At 47.1% G+C, this 14,962-nt stretch overlaps 1 protein-coding gene across 8 annotated transcripts in view; it reads right to left on the bottom strand.

The window, feature by feature from the left end:
* Positions 1-14,962, bottom strand: part of ITPRID2 (ITPR interacting domain containing 2) — a 181,246-nt gene that overhangs the window by 91,864 nt on the left and 74,420 nt on the right. Inside the window, exons 1-2 of one of the 8 annotated variants that reach the window (XM_053269834.1) lie at positions 1,815-1,919; positions 400-677 (exon numbers count right to left, since the gene is read on the bottom strand). The exons of 2 other annotated variants lie outside the window; for them this stretch is intronic. In XM_053269834.1, coding sequence (XP_053125809.1) covers positions 400-583 — 184 coding nt within the window. In that variant the 5' untranslated portion in view covers positions 584-677; positions 1,815-1,919. Of the gene's footprint in view, positions 1-252; positions 276-399; positions 678-1,293; positions 1,444-1,668; positions 1,795-1,814; positions 1,920-14,962 lie in introns of those variants that run through there. 5 more of the 8 variants (XM_053269828.1, XM_053269842.1, XM_053269879.1 and 2 more) reach the window with 5 other exon arrangements.

Raw genomic sequence — 14,962 nt, 5'->3', positions numbered from 1 at the left:
GGGATGAACGGAGTTCGCTTTCCAGGAAGTGTCTGCCAGGGCAGCTTTAAAGAGGGAAACAATTCTCATCCAGTGCGGAGTCCTCCTTGTCAGCCTGCTACAGCAAGAAATAGTATCTCGCGGCTCAAGCTGGCACCTTCAAGGCTAACTAAATTTCTGAGCTTTCTTTGTGCTCCTCAGTTCACTCATCTGATATAGCAGACCCAAGTCCGATGGAACTACATAAAACGCATGCTACTGCAACAAACATACGCTTTAAAGTTGTCTCAAGACTCTTTGTGGTTAGCCTTGTTTTCCGTTATTGGGTGGCCCGTGGTCACCCCTACCAGATGGATCGTGCGCGTGGGGAGCCGCGGGGGGGGGAGTACGGTGGGGAGGACAAACGCAGATAGGACAGACCTCCTTCCGCAGCCGGGGGCAACTTTTCAGCGGCATTCTCTTGCTCCGGGGCCAGTTCAGCTGCTTCTGGCGAGAGCCGCTCAGCCTCCGACGCTTGCCAGGAGTCTCTGCTTTTGGCCCAGGCCTTCCTCTTCTGCACAGCCCCTTGCCACTCGCCGCTAACTGCAGCCACCTCCTCTTCCATCGGGAGCCCCAGATCGCGGTAGCTGGCGCTTTTGCAGCCGTGGTAGGGTCACCCGCACCTCACAGCGACCGACCGGCTGCCGACGCACGCCAACCTGCAAAGGCAAATTCGGAGGCGGTCCGTTTGCGCGCAAAGCGATCGGACTGCGGGAAGCTGCAACGCCGCAGTGCCGCGCCAAATTGGTGGCGAGCGAGCGCTGCAAAGTTTCAGAGGAGACGAAAAAAGCAGGCGGAAGAATGTGGGACGCGCGACCTAGGGCAGCAGTCCCGCTGGGACGGATCAGCAGCAGCGGGGGCCACCCAACATCTGCCCAACGCACCAGCAGCCCCACAGCTGGCGGAAAGCATCCAGCAAGCCCCGCTTCCCTAGGACACACTCAGCACCCAGCATCAGCCCGCTTCCTTCCCCTGACCCCTGGCTCCCGGGACTACAGAACAAGGCTTGAAAGCTCTCTCCAGTTGCAACATAGTAGCAGCAGCAAGCAAATCCACTCGAATAGTGGGGCGGGGGTGATGGGAGAGGAGAAAAACCAAATTCTGCGTTTGATAGCTCCCGGCCGCACGGAGATTCTCCGAGTTAACCTGGCCCGCAACCTCGTGGTTAGTCCACTCTCCACACAATACCTCCTCCCACGCAGGCAGAGGAAATAAGCTTCGATCAGCGGAGGGGACAAAAATAAAAACGAAAAACGAAAGCATCTTAAGGATTACCGGCAAATCGAATTAAACCCGCCCGAGTAGGCAGTGGCAGAGTGCACGGAAACCCGAGAGTTTAATCAATCAGGGTGTTCCTCTTCCCTCTTTTCCTGAGAAGGGGTCTGCAGTGTTTGGGGGCAGGATCCGGATCCTCCTCCGGAGTGAGGGATGGTTCTTGGAGAGGGGAGGGACTCCGGAGTTGAAGCAGTGTCTTCACGCTGGGGATTGGACGCTACTGCTGCAAACGACGAGTCCCTTTCTCTCTCACCCCTCCCCCAGCTGCCTGCTGGTGCAATCTAGAAGGCGGCAGATCCTGCCAAACCCATCCCTGGCACAGTCACTGGGGAAGAGAGCCCAGATCCGCTTTCCTCGGGACAGCTCTGTACTCACGTACGAAGATTCTCCACCCTTGCTGCTCTCCGGATCAGAAGAGCAACAGCAAGGCCCCCGACTTCCTCATACCGCAGCTGCTGGGAGACAGCTTTCTTGCTACTGCTGCCCACGTGATGGGACCCAAGACAAACAGTGCTACTCACTCGCCGCACTCCTCCTCCTCCTGGTGTTGTAAGCTCACTTCAAACGGCCCGGGCTTGGGGAAGTGAAGTAGACCGTCTCTTACGTCAGCCTCAGCCCTAGTGACTACTTTCCACTGCGTGAGCGGCAAGTGAGGGCAAGAGGGCATCTTCAGCAACGGAGAAACTCCTTTTGGTCCTGCCGCGTTAAACCTCATTCGCTTTCTCCTGGCTCTTTCAGGAGAACGCGAATTAGGGATGTCACTCGATTCAAGAATAAAGCTGATTATGGGTGCAGTTCTGTGGAAGTCCCTTTGAACACAGTCTGTCCATGCCACTGATTCCCAAGTGGGCAAGAATAGGGCAGCTTGAAGTTTAGTATAGGAACTGTAAGTTAGATAAAGCCGATTGTGTAAACACCCATCCACGGGCCTAGTTTGAGGTTTGTTTTGAAGGCACCTTGCTGAAGCTAAGCAGGTCTGCGTCTGGTCAATGGCTGGATGCGAGACTTGATGAAAACCTGCCTGTACCTGCTGGCTTGAGTTCCCTTCCACCATGGAAGAAAGTCAGGAAAGAAGCAAAAGAGATGCATCCTTTACTAAATCTACCCAAACAAGAAAATCTTCAATGTCAGCTTGTCAAGCCTCTAAGGACACCTCCTTTTCGCAATGGAAAAGAGAAGGTGTCCTACTCCACCCAAGATGGATACAATATAAAATAGGTTCTTGATTTATCTTCCAGATCAAGATAGAAACATAAAGGAAGAGATGGTATCTAGGGTATAGGGCCCCAATAATCAAGGTCCTAGAGAAAATCGGAACACCACACTGAATTATGCCTGGAGGATCATGGAAACCGAAGCCTGTAGATGTATCGGGCTCTCTCTTCATGTGCCTTCTCCGATGGGGGGGGGGGGTTTGGCATCATTGGTCGTCATTCCCTCCTTCACATTCTACACCAGCTGAAGCTTCTGAACAACCCCCTCCACACCACCACACATTGCCTCTCTTGCCCTGTCCACCTTAATCCACCTCCCCTTTGGGAGGTCTCATGTAGCTTTTGCTGAGAGGTTGTGACGGACTCAGCGGAGTGAGGATTTGAACCTGGATCAATCTGCTTCAGCACAGTGGCTCATTCCTTGCATGACCTAAATCAGGGATGCCCCTTACCAAATTTACCCCACAAATATATTGCTAAGGGGGTCAATGCAGTCTTTCCCCACTCACTACAAGTGTAAGACCTTTCAAGTCATGTTTTATTGATCATCCCTTGCCAACTGTGGTTTTCCCAGTCACAGTTTTGAGTATCCACGACTGGGAAATAGGAACCAGTCTCGCCAACCGTGACCCGAGTATCTGCAGTGTGGCGAGATTTTTTAAGTGATGGGGGTGTGTGTCTGCATTGGGGGGGTTTACAGAGGTTCAATCTGCTCATTCCTCTTGCTGACCCTTCCAATTCCTCATGATTTAAATTGAGTTTTAGTGGCTTTGGGGGGTTCAAAGTGCCTTTTAGTGATTTTTGTGGGTTCAGAATTTTCCAGAGGTTCACTTTGCTCACTCCTCTTGCTTATTCTTGGTGATTTTAAGGGATTCCGGGTGATTTTTGGCAATTTTTTGTATTTTTTCTTTGGGGTTTTTTGGTCTTTTCATGACTGCAGTTCCCCTAACCACCTGTTCCCCATTTATTTCAATTGCTCGCCAACCACAAATTTGCCAACAGTGAGGTTTTGCCAGAATGGAACCCTTGCAGTTGGCGAGTAATGACTCTATTTTGTTTGTTAGTTTGTTTCAACGCATTTGTTACATGAAGCCCTTGCTTTATCCTGAGTCATTGGTCCATCTAAACTTAGTACTGTCTTTCAGCTCACTTTCCAGGAAGAAATCTTTCTCAGTTTTGATTAGACACCCTTCTGCCATACAAAGCATGCTCCTCCCTGTTTTAAACAAGTATTATAAGGACATATTAAACTGCCTTATACTGAGTCAATCTAGCTCAGTATTGTCTATACCAACCAGCAGTGGCTTCTCCAAGGTTGCAGGCAGGAGTCTTTTCCAGCCCTACCTGGTGCCAGGGATTGGACAAAGCAGATGTTCTCCCACTGAGCCATAGCCCCATACCTGACTTCCTTTTCCTCTTACAAGTTAACTGGGAAAGACCAAATCAGAAGCATACAATACAAAAAGCAGCAGCTCCACATTTCTTTAAGCTATTAATTTTCAAAGGGTGAATAAGTGTAGCCAATTTACATGAGTCAGTCTGGCTTCTGCTGTGTGTTCATTGCTAAGGGCTAAAGTCTGATAATCCTCTTCTGATTTTTGTCTGCCCTCCATAAAATTGCTGGCGATCGGAACCTTTTAAAATCTTATTTGAATTCATTTGAAGCCTTTAAAACCCCTAAAACTTGCAGTTAAGCAGATTAAAGTAGCCAGTGCTTTCTGGAAATCCAAATCTGGACAGAACAGAGGCTGGAAGCAAATAGTTGTATGCAAAAATCCTATTTGGTGGTGTCCTGTAGCGCACTGGGGTTTTTCCTGGGTCCCAAGATAGACACTGTGTCCCACTGCCTAGCTCATGAATGCTCCTTTTGTGGACTGAGCTGAGCTCTGCTGAAGTTGCCAGCTGTGGGGGTGGGGAGCGGGGAGTCTATTATGCATGCAAATATAAAAGTGCAGATTAGCACTGAGCTACATAAAAAGGGGGACAGCATCAACCACTATATTGTTAGTTTAGAACTGGAGTGGCAGGCAGCGCCATGGCGCAATCATAATCAAAGCTGAGAAAGGACTCTATTTCCCACCTCCATTTCCCACCTGCAATTTCCCACCTGCAAGGGCTTCCTGCTGCGGAAATTCTAGAGGAGGAAGCCAAGTCAGTGCATGGACAGTTACAGCTGGGGAAACTGAGTAATACAGAAGCATCTCCCTGGGTACCTACTTGAGTTCCTCACTATTGGGAGAGATCCTGAGATCACTAAGGGGATGGCAGGTGGGTCTAGGAACAGGCACAGAATGTTGCAAACTGAAATAGGGGATCCTGGGTTCTGATTCCTGTTCAGCCATGAAGCTCACTATGTGGCTCTGGGCTTGTTGCTGTCTCACAATCTAACCTACCTTACAAGGTTGCTGTGAGACTAAAAGCCCCACATATATCTTGCCCTGAGGTCCTTGCAGGAAGTGCGAGATACAAATGTAACAAATATGTATGTATGCATGTATTTTATCAAATTTATGTATGTATGTATTTTATCACATTTAGATCGTCTAACCTATACATCTCTAGGTGGTGTACATAGTTTAAAAATACGCCAAACATAAAAAAGAGAAAAATAAAATAAAAATCTGAAACTGTTTTTCAGGATTAAAAAAACCCAATTAAAACATTTAAAAACTTTTTTTTTAAACAAACTAAAAGCCTGAGAGAACAAGGTGTGTCTTATGGGTCTTTTAAACAGCAGCCAGAAATGGGGAGAAACTCTTATTTTGACAGGGAGTGCATTCCAAAGCCCCGGGGCAGCCCTGAAAAAGGTCCCGTCCTGAGTTGCCACCAAATGAACCAGTTGCAACTGTAACCAGACCTCCCCCCCCCATGGTCTTAATAGATGGCAGGGTTCATGACAAAGGATGCATTCTCTTAAATACCTTGGATCTAAGCCATTAAGGGTTTTATAGATAATAACCAGCACTTCGTATTCTGCTGGGAAACATACCCACAGCCAATGCTGTTCTTTTAAGATCAGTGTAATAAGGTCTCTTCGGGTTGTCCCAGAGAGCAGTCTGGCTGCTGCATTCTGTATGCTTTGTAATTTCCAGACTATGTACAAAGGCATTATGGTAGTCAAGCCTAAACATAAAACTGTTTTAAGGTCATTTGCATCTGGAAATGGTCATAGCTGACATATCAACTATGCTGATATGTCATAGGAGATGAGAGCTGGTCTTGTGGTAGCAAACATGACTTGTCCTCTTAGCTAAGCAGAGTCCACCCTGGTTGCACATGAATGGGAGACTAGAAGTGTGAGCAGAGTAAGATATTCCCCTCAGGGGATGGAGCCGCTCTGGGAAGAGCATCTAGGTTCCAAGTTCCCTCCCTGGCACCCCCAAGCTGTGTACTTGTTCTTTCTGGGGCAGTGTAACCGCCATCCAGAACAGGCAGGTCTGAACAATCTCTTGAGTCCTGACTCCACAGAATTAGTACCTCTGTCTTATTTGGATTCAACATTAGTTTGTTATCCCCCATCCAGTCCATTACTGCCACCAGACAGGCATTGAGGAAAGTTATGCCATTTCCCGATGAGGCTGATACGGAGAAATACATTCGGGTGTCATCAGCATATGGATAACACCCTGCACCAAATCTCCTGATGATCTCTCCCAGTGGTTTCATGTAGATGTTAAAAAGCATTGGAGACAGTATGGAGTTTTGTGGAAGGCTCTTGCTTAGAAGAACAACAGTCTCCAAGCAACACCAACTGGAATCTACCCGAGAGGAAGGAACAGATCCACTGCAAAACTGTGCCACCCAATCCCAGCTCCCTCAGGTGACCTAGAACATAGGATACCATGGTCAATGGTATTGAAAGCCGCTGAGAGACCCAAAAGGATCAGGAAAATCACACTTCCTCTGTCAATACCTCCCTGGAGATCATCTATCAGGCTGATTAAGGCAGTCTCAACCCGCTCGAAAGCCAGTTTGAAATGGAATATGTGAACAATCTTCTGTAGTGCACACTTAGATTTCTGTGGCAATTATTTCCTCGTGGACTTAAGCTGTGTATGATTTATATTCAATCATACTCAGCTGTGCTTATGACTCAAATGTCAGGCTAATTTGATGGGGGACTGCCCCTTTCTGAAGTCTATTACATTTTTATCCCATCCTTCTTCCAGGGAGCTCAAGGCAGTATACATAATAGTCAGGCTGAAATCCACAGAGTGAGTGGTCTTCAGCTGCTTGGGGCAAAGAGCTGGCCTTGCACAATAAAGGGTGTGAATTGTCACCTTTGCTAAGCAGGTGGCCAATTGTCACCTTGGTTTGCATTTGCATGGGTGACTACATGTGAACAATGTCTGCTGTAAAATAATCCCCTTAGGGGATCAGGCCTTAGCTCAGTTGTAGAGCAAGTGCTTGCATGCAGAAGGCCCCAGATTGGACCCCTGGCATCTCCAGGGAGGGCTAAGAGATATCCAGGTCGTCTGAGCCAATTCTACAGCTCCTTGTGCACTCTGACTCTAAGTCTGCCATCTCATATAGCTTCTCCAGGTCCTGAGGAGATTCTCACCATCAGCAAAAAGCAGGCTAAGGGAGCCTAGCCCGCTTTTTGCCGATTGTCTGCTGCCACGGGAGCCATGCGGTTCCCGGTAGCAAACCTCTCAAAGTACTCCTACCCTTAGCCGAAGTTAACAGAGCGAGCACACTGTTAACTTCGTTGTTCTGATCATGTATTGCTGTGGTAAGGCTCTGCGCTGCGGCAGCACACAAGGAGACCCCCACCGGGAGGCTGAAACAAGCCGTGGAGGATGAAACAAGCAGTCGTGTGAGCGGCCGATCCTCATTGTTCTGATCATGTATTACTGTGGTAAGGCTCCGCACCGCGGCAGCACACAAGGAGACCCCCACCGGGAAGCTGAAACAAGCCGTGGAGGCTGAAACAATCAGTCGTGTGAGCGGCCGGTCCTCATTGTTCTGATCATGTATTACTGTGGTAAGGCTCCACACCGCGGCAGCACACAAGGAGACCCCCACCGGGAGGCTGAAACAAGCCGTGGAGGCTGAAACAAGCAGTCGTGTGAGCGGCCAATCCTCATTGTTCTGATCGTGTATTGCTGTGGTAAGGCTCCGCGCCACGGCAGCACACAAGGAGACCCCCACCGGGAGGCTGAAACCAGCCGTGGAGGCTGAAACAAGCAGTCGTGTGAGCGGCCGATCCTCATTGTTCTGATCGTGTATTGCTGTGGTAAGGCTCCGCGCTGCGGCAGCACACAAGGAGACCGCCACCGGGAGGCTGAAACAAGCCGTGACGGAGCCGGCAGTCGTGTGAGCGGCCGATCTGGGCGCCCAGGGCTGCAGGAATGATCGTCTGTGGGGAGAGCGGGCTAAGCCCGCTCTCCTTGCAAACACCATTCAGGCGAGTCTCACCGATCGTGAGACTCTCCTCACTGTGCAGCTGCGATCAGCATTCATCTGCAGATGACAGGCAGTGAGTGCTATCAGCCTTAATCTGACTCTTGGTGACTCTGGTCAGGCCCTGCAATTGCTCACGCGCCTCCCTTTTTACTGTTCTTTATAACCTTTAATCTGGCTGTTTTCCTGTTTTATTACTCAGGCTTTTATATATTTCTGTCTTATGTCTTTTAAATTTATTACATCCATTTTTATGCCCCTCCTCCTTTATGCCTTTCATGCATTTTTATGATTTACTATTTCTCGGGCTTTTAGGCCCTCATGCTTTTGGTGTATTTACTATTTTTTAGTATTTTTAGTCCCTTTAGTAATTAATATGTACCATTTTATATGTAATCACTTTTTATCTACAGGTGAAACTCGGAAAATTAGAATATCGTGCAAAAGTCCATTAATTTCAGTAATGCAAATTAAAAGGTGAAACTGATATATGAGACAGACGCATTACATGCAAAGCGAGATAAGTCAAGCCTTAATTTGTTATAATTGTGATGATCATGGCGTACAGCTCATGAAAACCCCAAATCCACAATCTCAGAAAATAAGAATATTACATGGAACCAAGAAGACAAGGATTGGAAAAAAGAACAATATCGGACCTCTGAAAAGTATACAGTATACTGTGCTTGATTGGCCAGCAAACTCGCCTGACCTGACCCCATAGAGAATCTATGGGGCATTGCCAAGAGAAGGATAAGACATGAGACCAAACAATGCAGAATTGCTGAAGGCCGCTAATGAAGCATCCTGGTCTTCCATAATACCTCATCAGTGCCACAGGCTGATAGCATCCATGCCACGCCGCATTGAGGCAGTAATTGCTGCAAAAGGGGCCCAAACCAAGTACTGAATACATATGCATGCTTATACTTTTCAGAGGTCTGATATTGTTCTATTCTACAATCCTTGTCTTCTTGGTTCCATGTAATATTCTAATTTTCTGAGATTGTGGATTTGGGGTTTTCATGAGCTGTACGCCATGATCATCACAATTATAACAAATTAAGGCTTGACTTATCTCGCTTTGCATGTAATACGTCTGTCTCATATATCAGTTTCACCTTTTAATTTGCATTACTGAACTTAATGGACTTTTGCACGATATTCTAATTTTCCGAGTTTCACCTGTACTCTCACTTTTAACATGTAATCACCCTTATACTTTATGCTTGTCTGTGACCGTAATAAAGATTGATTGATTGAGGGCTAAGAGATACTCCTGCCTGAAACCTTGGATAAGCTGCTGCCTAGATGGACCAATGGTCTGACTGGGTATAAGCCAGCTTCCTGTGTTTCTATGAGTGGGTCAAAGCCACCCAATTATGGCTGAGTGGGGATTTGAATTCAGGTATCCCTAGTCCAAGTATGTCATGCTAATCACAGCACCACACTGGCTCTCTGCCTGGATGCACTGTATATACATTGTACGTAGACTGGCCCCTTCAATCTTCTCCAAGAGCACAGTTTGCACTTTGGCTAGGCACTATTCAATCCCATGTTAGAAAGATGGCATAAGGAGAGCACTTACATGAGCATGCAGGAACATAGGAAGCTGCAGTATGCTGAGTCAGACCATTGGTCTATCTAGCTCAGTATTGTCTACACAGACTGGTAGTGGCTTCTCCAAGGTTGCAGGCAGGAATCTCTCTCAGCCCTATCTTGGAGAAGCCAGAGAGGGAACTTGAAACCTTCTGCTCTTCCCAGAGCAGCCCCATCCCCTGAGGGGAATAACTTACAGTGCTCACACTTCTAGTCTCCCATTCATATGCAATTAGGGTGGACCCTGCTTAGCTAAGGGGATAAGTCATGCTTGCTACCACAAGACCGGCTCGCCTACCAAAACTGGCAGCCGTGAAAATGAATAAATAAATTTACTAGCTCACAAAAACTTTTACCAGCTTGCCTGTCCAAACATGGCATTATTAGTCACTGACAACGAGAGAAGGAAAAGAAAAGAAAAGAACCAGCTAGCTACCTTCCCATTCACAAATGTAGCTGCCTCGTTGTTATTTATTATTATTTATTCGATTTCTATACCGCCCTTCCAAAAATGACTCAGGGCGGTTTACACACAGAAATAATAAATAAATAAATAAGATGGCTCCCTGTCCCCAAAGGACTCACAATCTAAAAAGAAACATAAGATAGATACCAGCAACAGCCACTGGAGGGATACTGTGCTGGGGGTGGATAGGGCCAGTTACTCTCCCCCTGCGAAATAAAGAGAATCACCACATTAAAAGGTGCCTCTTTGCCAAGTTAGTGGGGGCAGTTCCTTATTACTTGGAAGCAATTTCTTACTTTTCCCAGGTCACCAGGTGAGTGGCTATCTGCAAGCCTGGTTCAGCTTCATTCAGCAGCCCAGATCCAGCTGATCTACTAATTATCCAGGATCCATTTGTGGAGAACACAAAGCATCAGCTCATTGCTTCTAATGATAGACTACAGGGTGGGGTGGAACTCCTCAAAAGCAGGAGCGAAGGTGTTCACATATACAGTGGGGACTTTAACAACAAAAAGAGAATGTGGGAGGGGAATACTGAACCTTCCCTCATCCCACCTTCCCACAATTGGCTGCTCCAACCACTTTACTCCTTTCTTGGCTCCAATACCAGAAGTGAGCTGGGAATAAAGAAAAGTGCCTGGAGCCATGTATTGAGAGGTGATAATTCATGGAAAGAAGGAGGGCTCAGCACTCCTCTCCTGCATGTTCTTTTAACTGTACAAGTGAGACCACTCCAGCTTTATGGGTGGTCACATAAAAAAGAAACATCTCATGATACCTGGTTTGGCCCTAAGCATCTCTAGAGGCTGCACAGACACCATGTTTATCAGTGGAGTCTCTTCTCTGAGTTCTTCCACCATCAAAAATTAGGTGGATTGTGACCAGGAACAGGGCCTTCTGAAGGGCAGCTGTGAAATACCTTCAATACAATTAAAATAAATGAATATACATTCAAAAGATTTTCAGCGGTGGGATCTCATTTTCCATACTTCTTCCATAGTAACACAATGACCCATGTGATGGTATCTATTTCCTTACTTTTCAGAGATAAAGAGCACCCTTCAAAGATCCTCAGCTGCTCTGTTGACAAGGAAAGTATGAAAAACTTTTAGGGTAAAACAACTATTGTTTCACTTCTGTCAGAAAGACAATGAGCCGGGTCTCACGATTGGTGAGACCCGGTTTCTTCGAGTAAGTGGGGAGAGCAGGCTAAGCCCACTCTCCCCGCTCACGATCGGGGAGGGAGCCCTGGGCGGCTGGATCGGCCACCCACACGATTGCCGGCTCCGTGACAGAGCCAGTGGGGGCTGGGGGGAGTGGGGGCCAATTGGCCCCCGCAAGTTGCAGCATGCCTTGTGCGAGCGCGCAGAGCATGCTGGCGAGACCCCCAGAGCCGGGAGCCGGCTTTTCGCCTCACCTCCAGGGGTCTCCTCATGGGTAGCCGCGGCACGGAGCCACACCATGGCTCCTCACAATCAAATAGCCTGGGTTTGCGGAGCGCTTGCTCCGCAAACCCAGGCTAAGGGGAGGGGTACTTGAGTGGGTTAACCACTCAAGAACCACCGGGCTCACAGCCAAGCCTGGTGGTTCTTACGATCCGCAAAAATCAGGCTAGGCTCCAATAGCCCCAATAGCTGTCATTCAGAGGTTTACAAGTACTTTAGAACAACTGATAAACTGATTTGATAAGTCAACAGCCAATATGGAGCTCTATGGAAGAGCTAATCCACACAAATAATTGGTGTAATTTGCAATTGCTTATATCTTGGCATGGCACATGCACAATCACCTTTTTGTTTCAGCCTGCACATGCTCAGTCATTTTTAAAGGAGAGAGATTGTTGTCAAAATCAAGGAATGCACGGAAAATGCTCTTTTGACTGACATCCCCTGTATCCCCTTTCCACCTGAGTTTGAGGTGGGAAATCAGATCCCAGTGTGGCAAGAAGAATTCTTAAGTTTGAGATTTAATCACAGACATACACTAGCAGATTTCTTAAGAGAACCTAGTCATTGGTTAAATATTCTAAAATGGTGGACTAGCTGTCCTACCATAGAGGCCAGGAGAAGGAGTGTCCTGGCCTCTAGAATGGCCACAACGCACTGTGCTGCAGCTGCGGTGCCAGTGGCATAGCTAGGGGAGAGGGGGCCCCTTGTTCACCCCTCTCCCCGGCAGCCCCTTGGAGTGAGGGAGATAATGAAGAAAATAGGGAGGGGGAGGGGTGGCATTGGGAGGCCCTCAGGAGCTGGTGGGGGGGGCATCCCTCTAAGGCATGTGCATGAGCTTGCACTGACACAATTTTTGATGTCCTCTCAGTTAATTTTAGATCCCACTCAGGTTGAATCAGGAAGGCCCCTTTCTGAATGCACATGTGCATACACTGGCTTGATATTGCTGCCCCAAACAAAACTCATTCCACACAGAGATGAAAAAATTTAGGCAGAATGCTGCTGGTGGGCCCATCTGCCCAATTATAGCTATACCCCTGTGTGGTGCATTGTGTTATTCCTGGAGGCCAGGTGGCCACCCCCCAGCCTCTGTCTCACCACAGCGCTCACAGTAGCAGCGAATGTGTGGCCATGTGGTGCGGTGAGAGGGGAATCGACCACCAGTCATGTGGGGCAAGGTAGGAATGCTCTTGCCTTCCCCCCACCCCTCCCTGGCCCCAGGACTATTGGTCTTATGAACGACCCTAAACTTGCTGTGCTTCTTGGTAAAACACGTAATAAATACAATGCCTCTTCTAACATAATGCTTGCTGAAAATGTGACTCATCTAAAAACAGAAAATATGCTCTCCCAACTTTCAGAACTACTGCTGTATTCCAATTACTTGTGTGGCACTAATGAATGAAGACTAATGAAGATAGGTTTTCATGGACTAGAGCCTACAGTGTCATGCTGTTTTTTGTTTTATTCAAGGAAGCATTCAAAAAATGAAATTCCTCACCTACAGTCTTGAATGTGGTACACGCCTTCTACCTCCAAAGAACTCAACAAGTCTTTATTCTCACTTCATTCTGCTGCTCCTGCAGACCAGGCCATAATCCCCCCCTCCATAGGTAACAAATGGTGATGAGACCATATCTCAGTGGTAGATCATCCATTTTGCATGCAGAAGGTCCCAGGTTCACTCCTCAACATCTCTAAGTGGGGCTGGGAAAGACTCCTAACCACTGCCAGTTAGTGTAGACAATACTGTACTGAGCTAGATGGTTTGACCTGGTATAAGGCAGCTTCCTATATTCCTAATTTTTTTCATGCCCATGTTCTAACTGCTACAAAACTAAAATGAAAATTATCTACTGTCATTTTCTACTTAGGAACTCTTGTTGGAAGAGGAAGTTTCTAAAGAAAGGACCGGATATCTGCATTCAAGTGGATTACAGCTGCATCTCTAGATCAAGCGGGCAAAATATTTTGGTTAAAAAAACCCAAACAAAAACTGTTGAGTGAGAGAAAGACATAATGTAAGTCGGTCTAAATATAAATGGCAACGGCTGCTGGAATTTCAGAGCAATTTTTGCAGGAAAGCTAGTTCAGATGGGTGGTGGAAGTTTGCTGACAACATTGTGATTATTCTGGAAAGTAGCCAAATCTTAAGCAAAATCACTATAAAGGTATTTTATTTGCAACATATCTAATTATGCAGTATTTTGACTTGACATGTAAGGTTTCATGATGCACTTTTACAAATAAGTCAGTCAGTTTGAATACATAATAAAGAACTACTTTTAGTTTTAAAAGGTGGCATGCAATATGGGGAGATGTAAGGGCTTGCTGTGGTTAAGAGGGAATATCATAGTGGAACACTGAAGAGGGTTTCTTTGGAGTGTGGCCAGGGTTTTTGATGTTTGTAGTACAATAAATTACTTTTCAGAAAATGAACAGTAAGCTCTCTTTGGTCAAGCAATGGGTTTGGAACAACTATTTGCATAACCCAAATATGAACAACTAAAGAATCACAAAAACACTTCAATATGTCTGGTATATAAATATTAACCTGCCCAACAAGTATGGTGCCAAACAGAGATAATGCAATCAGTCAGGTCAGGTCACTGAAGTGGCATGCATCTACACATGTAGAAGTGCTTCATACGAGCAGTGCGAAGTGCTAAGATGGTGTCTGCTTGACCCACTCTCCCTGTAGATGAGCAGGGAGCCCCTTATTGGACAGCCAGATCGGCCGCCCAGACATTACTGGCTCCGTCATGGAGCCGTTTAGGGTGACGGGGTTCGGGGGCCTCCCAGCCCCCAGAAGTCCCAGAATGACCTGCGAAAGTGCATGGGGCATTCTGGGGAACCCCCCCGACTCTGGAAGGCTTGTTGTAGCCTCCCGGTTGGGGGTCTACTCATGAGTTGCTGTGGCACGGAGCTGTAGTGACACATGAGCAGTTAACCTGCTTTTGGGGCGCTCCTGTGCCCAAAACCTGGGTTAAGCAGTGGGCTACCCAAGAGAGTTTGACACTGCGCTGCTGGCGGGAGCTGTGCAGCTCCCAGCCATTCTCATGCACAGTGGGAACTGGGCTGGGCTCCTTTAGCCTGGTTCCCTCTGCGCGTGAGAACAGCCTCAATGTTTGACTCTGCAGGTTGCCATTTGCAGTACAAGTCTTGGTACATCTACTCAGGAGTAGAAGTAATTTCCATTGGGTTCAGTGGGACTTCCTAAGAGTTAGAATATTTTCTTGTGGTGGTGTTGTTGTTTTCTTTTATTATTTTCATCATTATTATTTTCATAGTTATTTAAACATACTTTTCAGCAAAAAGTCCTCAAAGTTTTTTACATAGCAGAAGAAAAGAGAAGATGGTCCCCTGTCCCAAAGGAGCCTGCAGTCTAAAGAGAAGCACAGAGGAGACACCAGCAACACAGCCACAAGGAAGGACCCTCTGCTGGGAAGAACAGGGACAGTTTTTCTCCCCCTGCTAAATATAAGAGACTCTGACTCACCACTTTAAAAGGTATCTCTTTGTCCATTTAGCATATCTTT

This window comes from Hemicordylus capensis, chromosome 1 (genome assembly GCF_027244095.1).
Source record: "Hemicordylus capensis ecotype Gifberg chromosome 1, rHemCap1.1.pri, whole genome shotgun sequence".
Lineage (NCBI taxonomy): Eukaryota > Metazoa > Chordata > Lepidosauria > Squamata > Cordylidae > Hemicordylus > Hemicordylus capensis.
The sequence above is the reverse complement of the archived record's forward strand: the minus strand, read 5'-3'. Positions and strand labels throughout refer to the sequence as shown.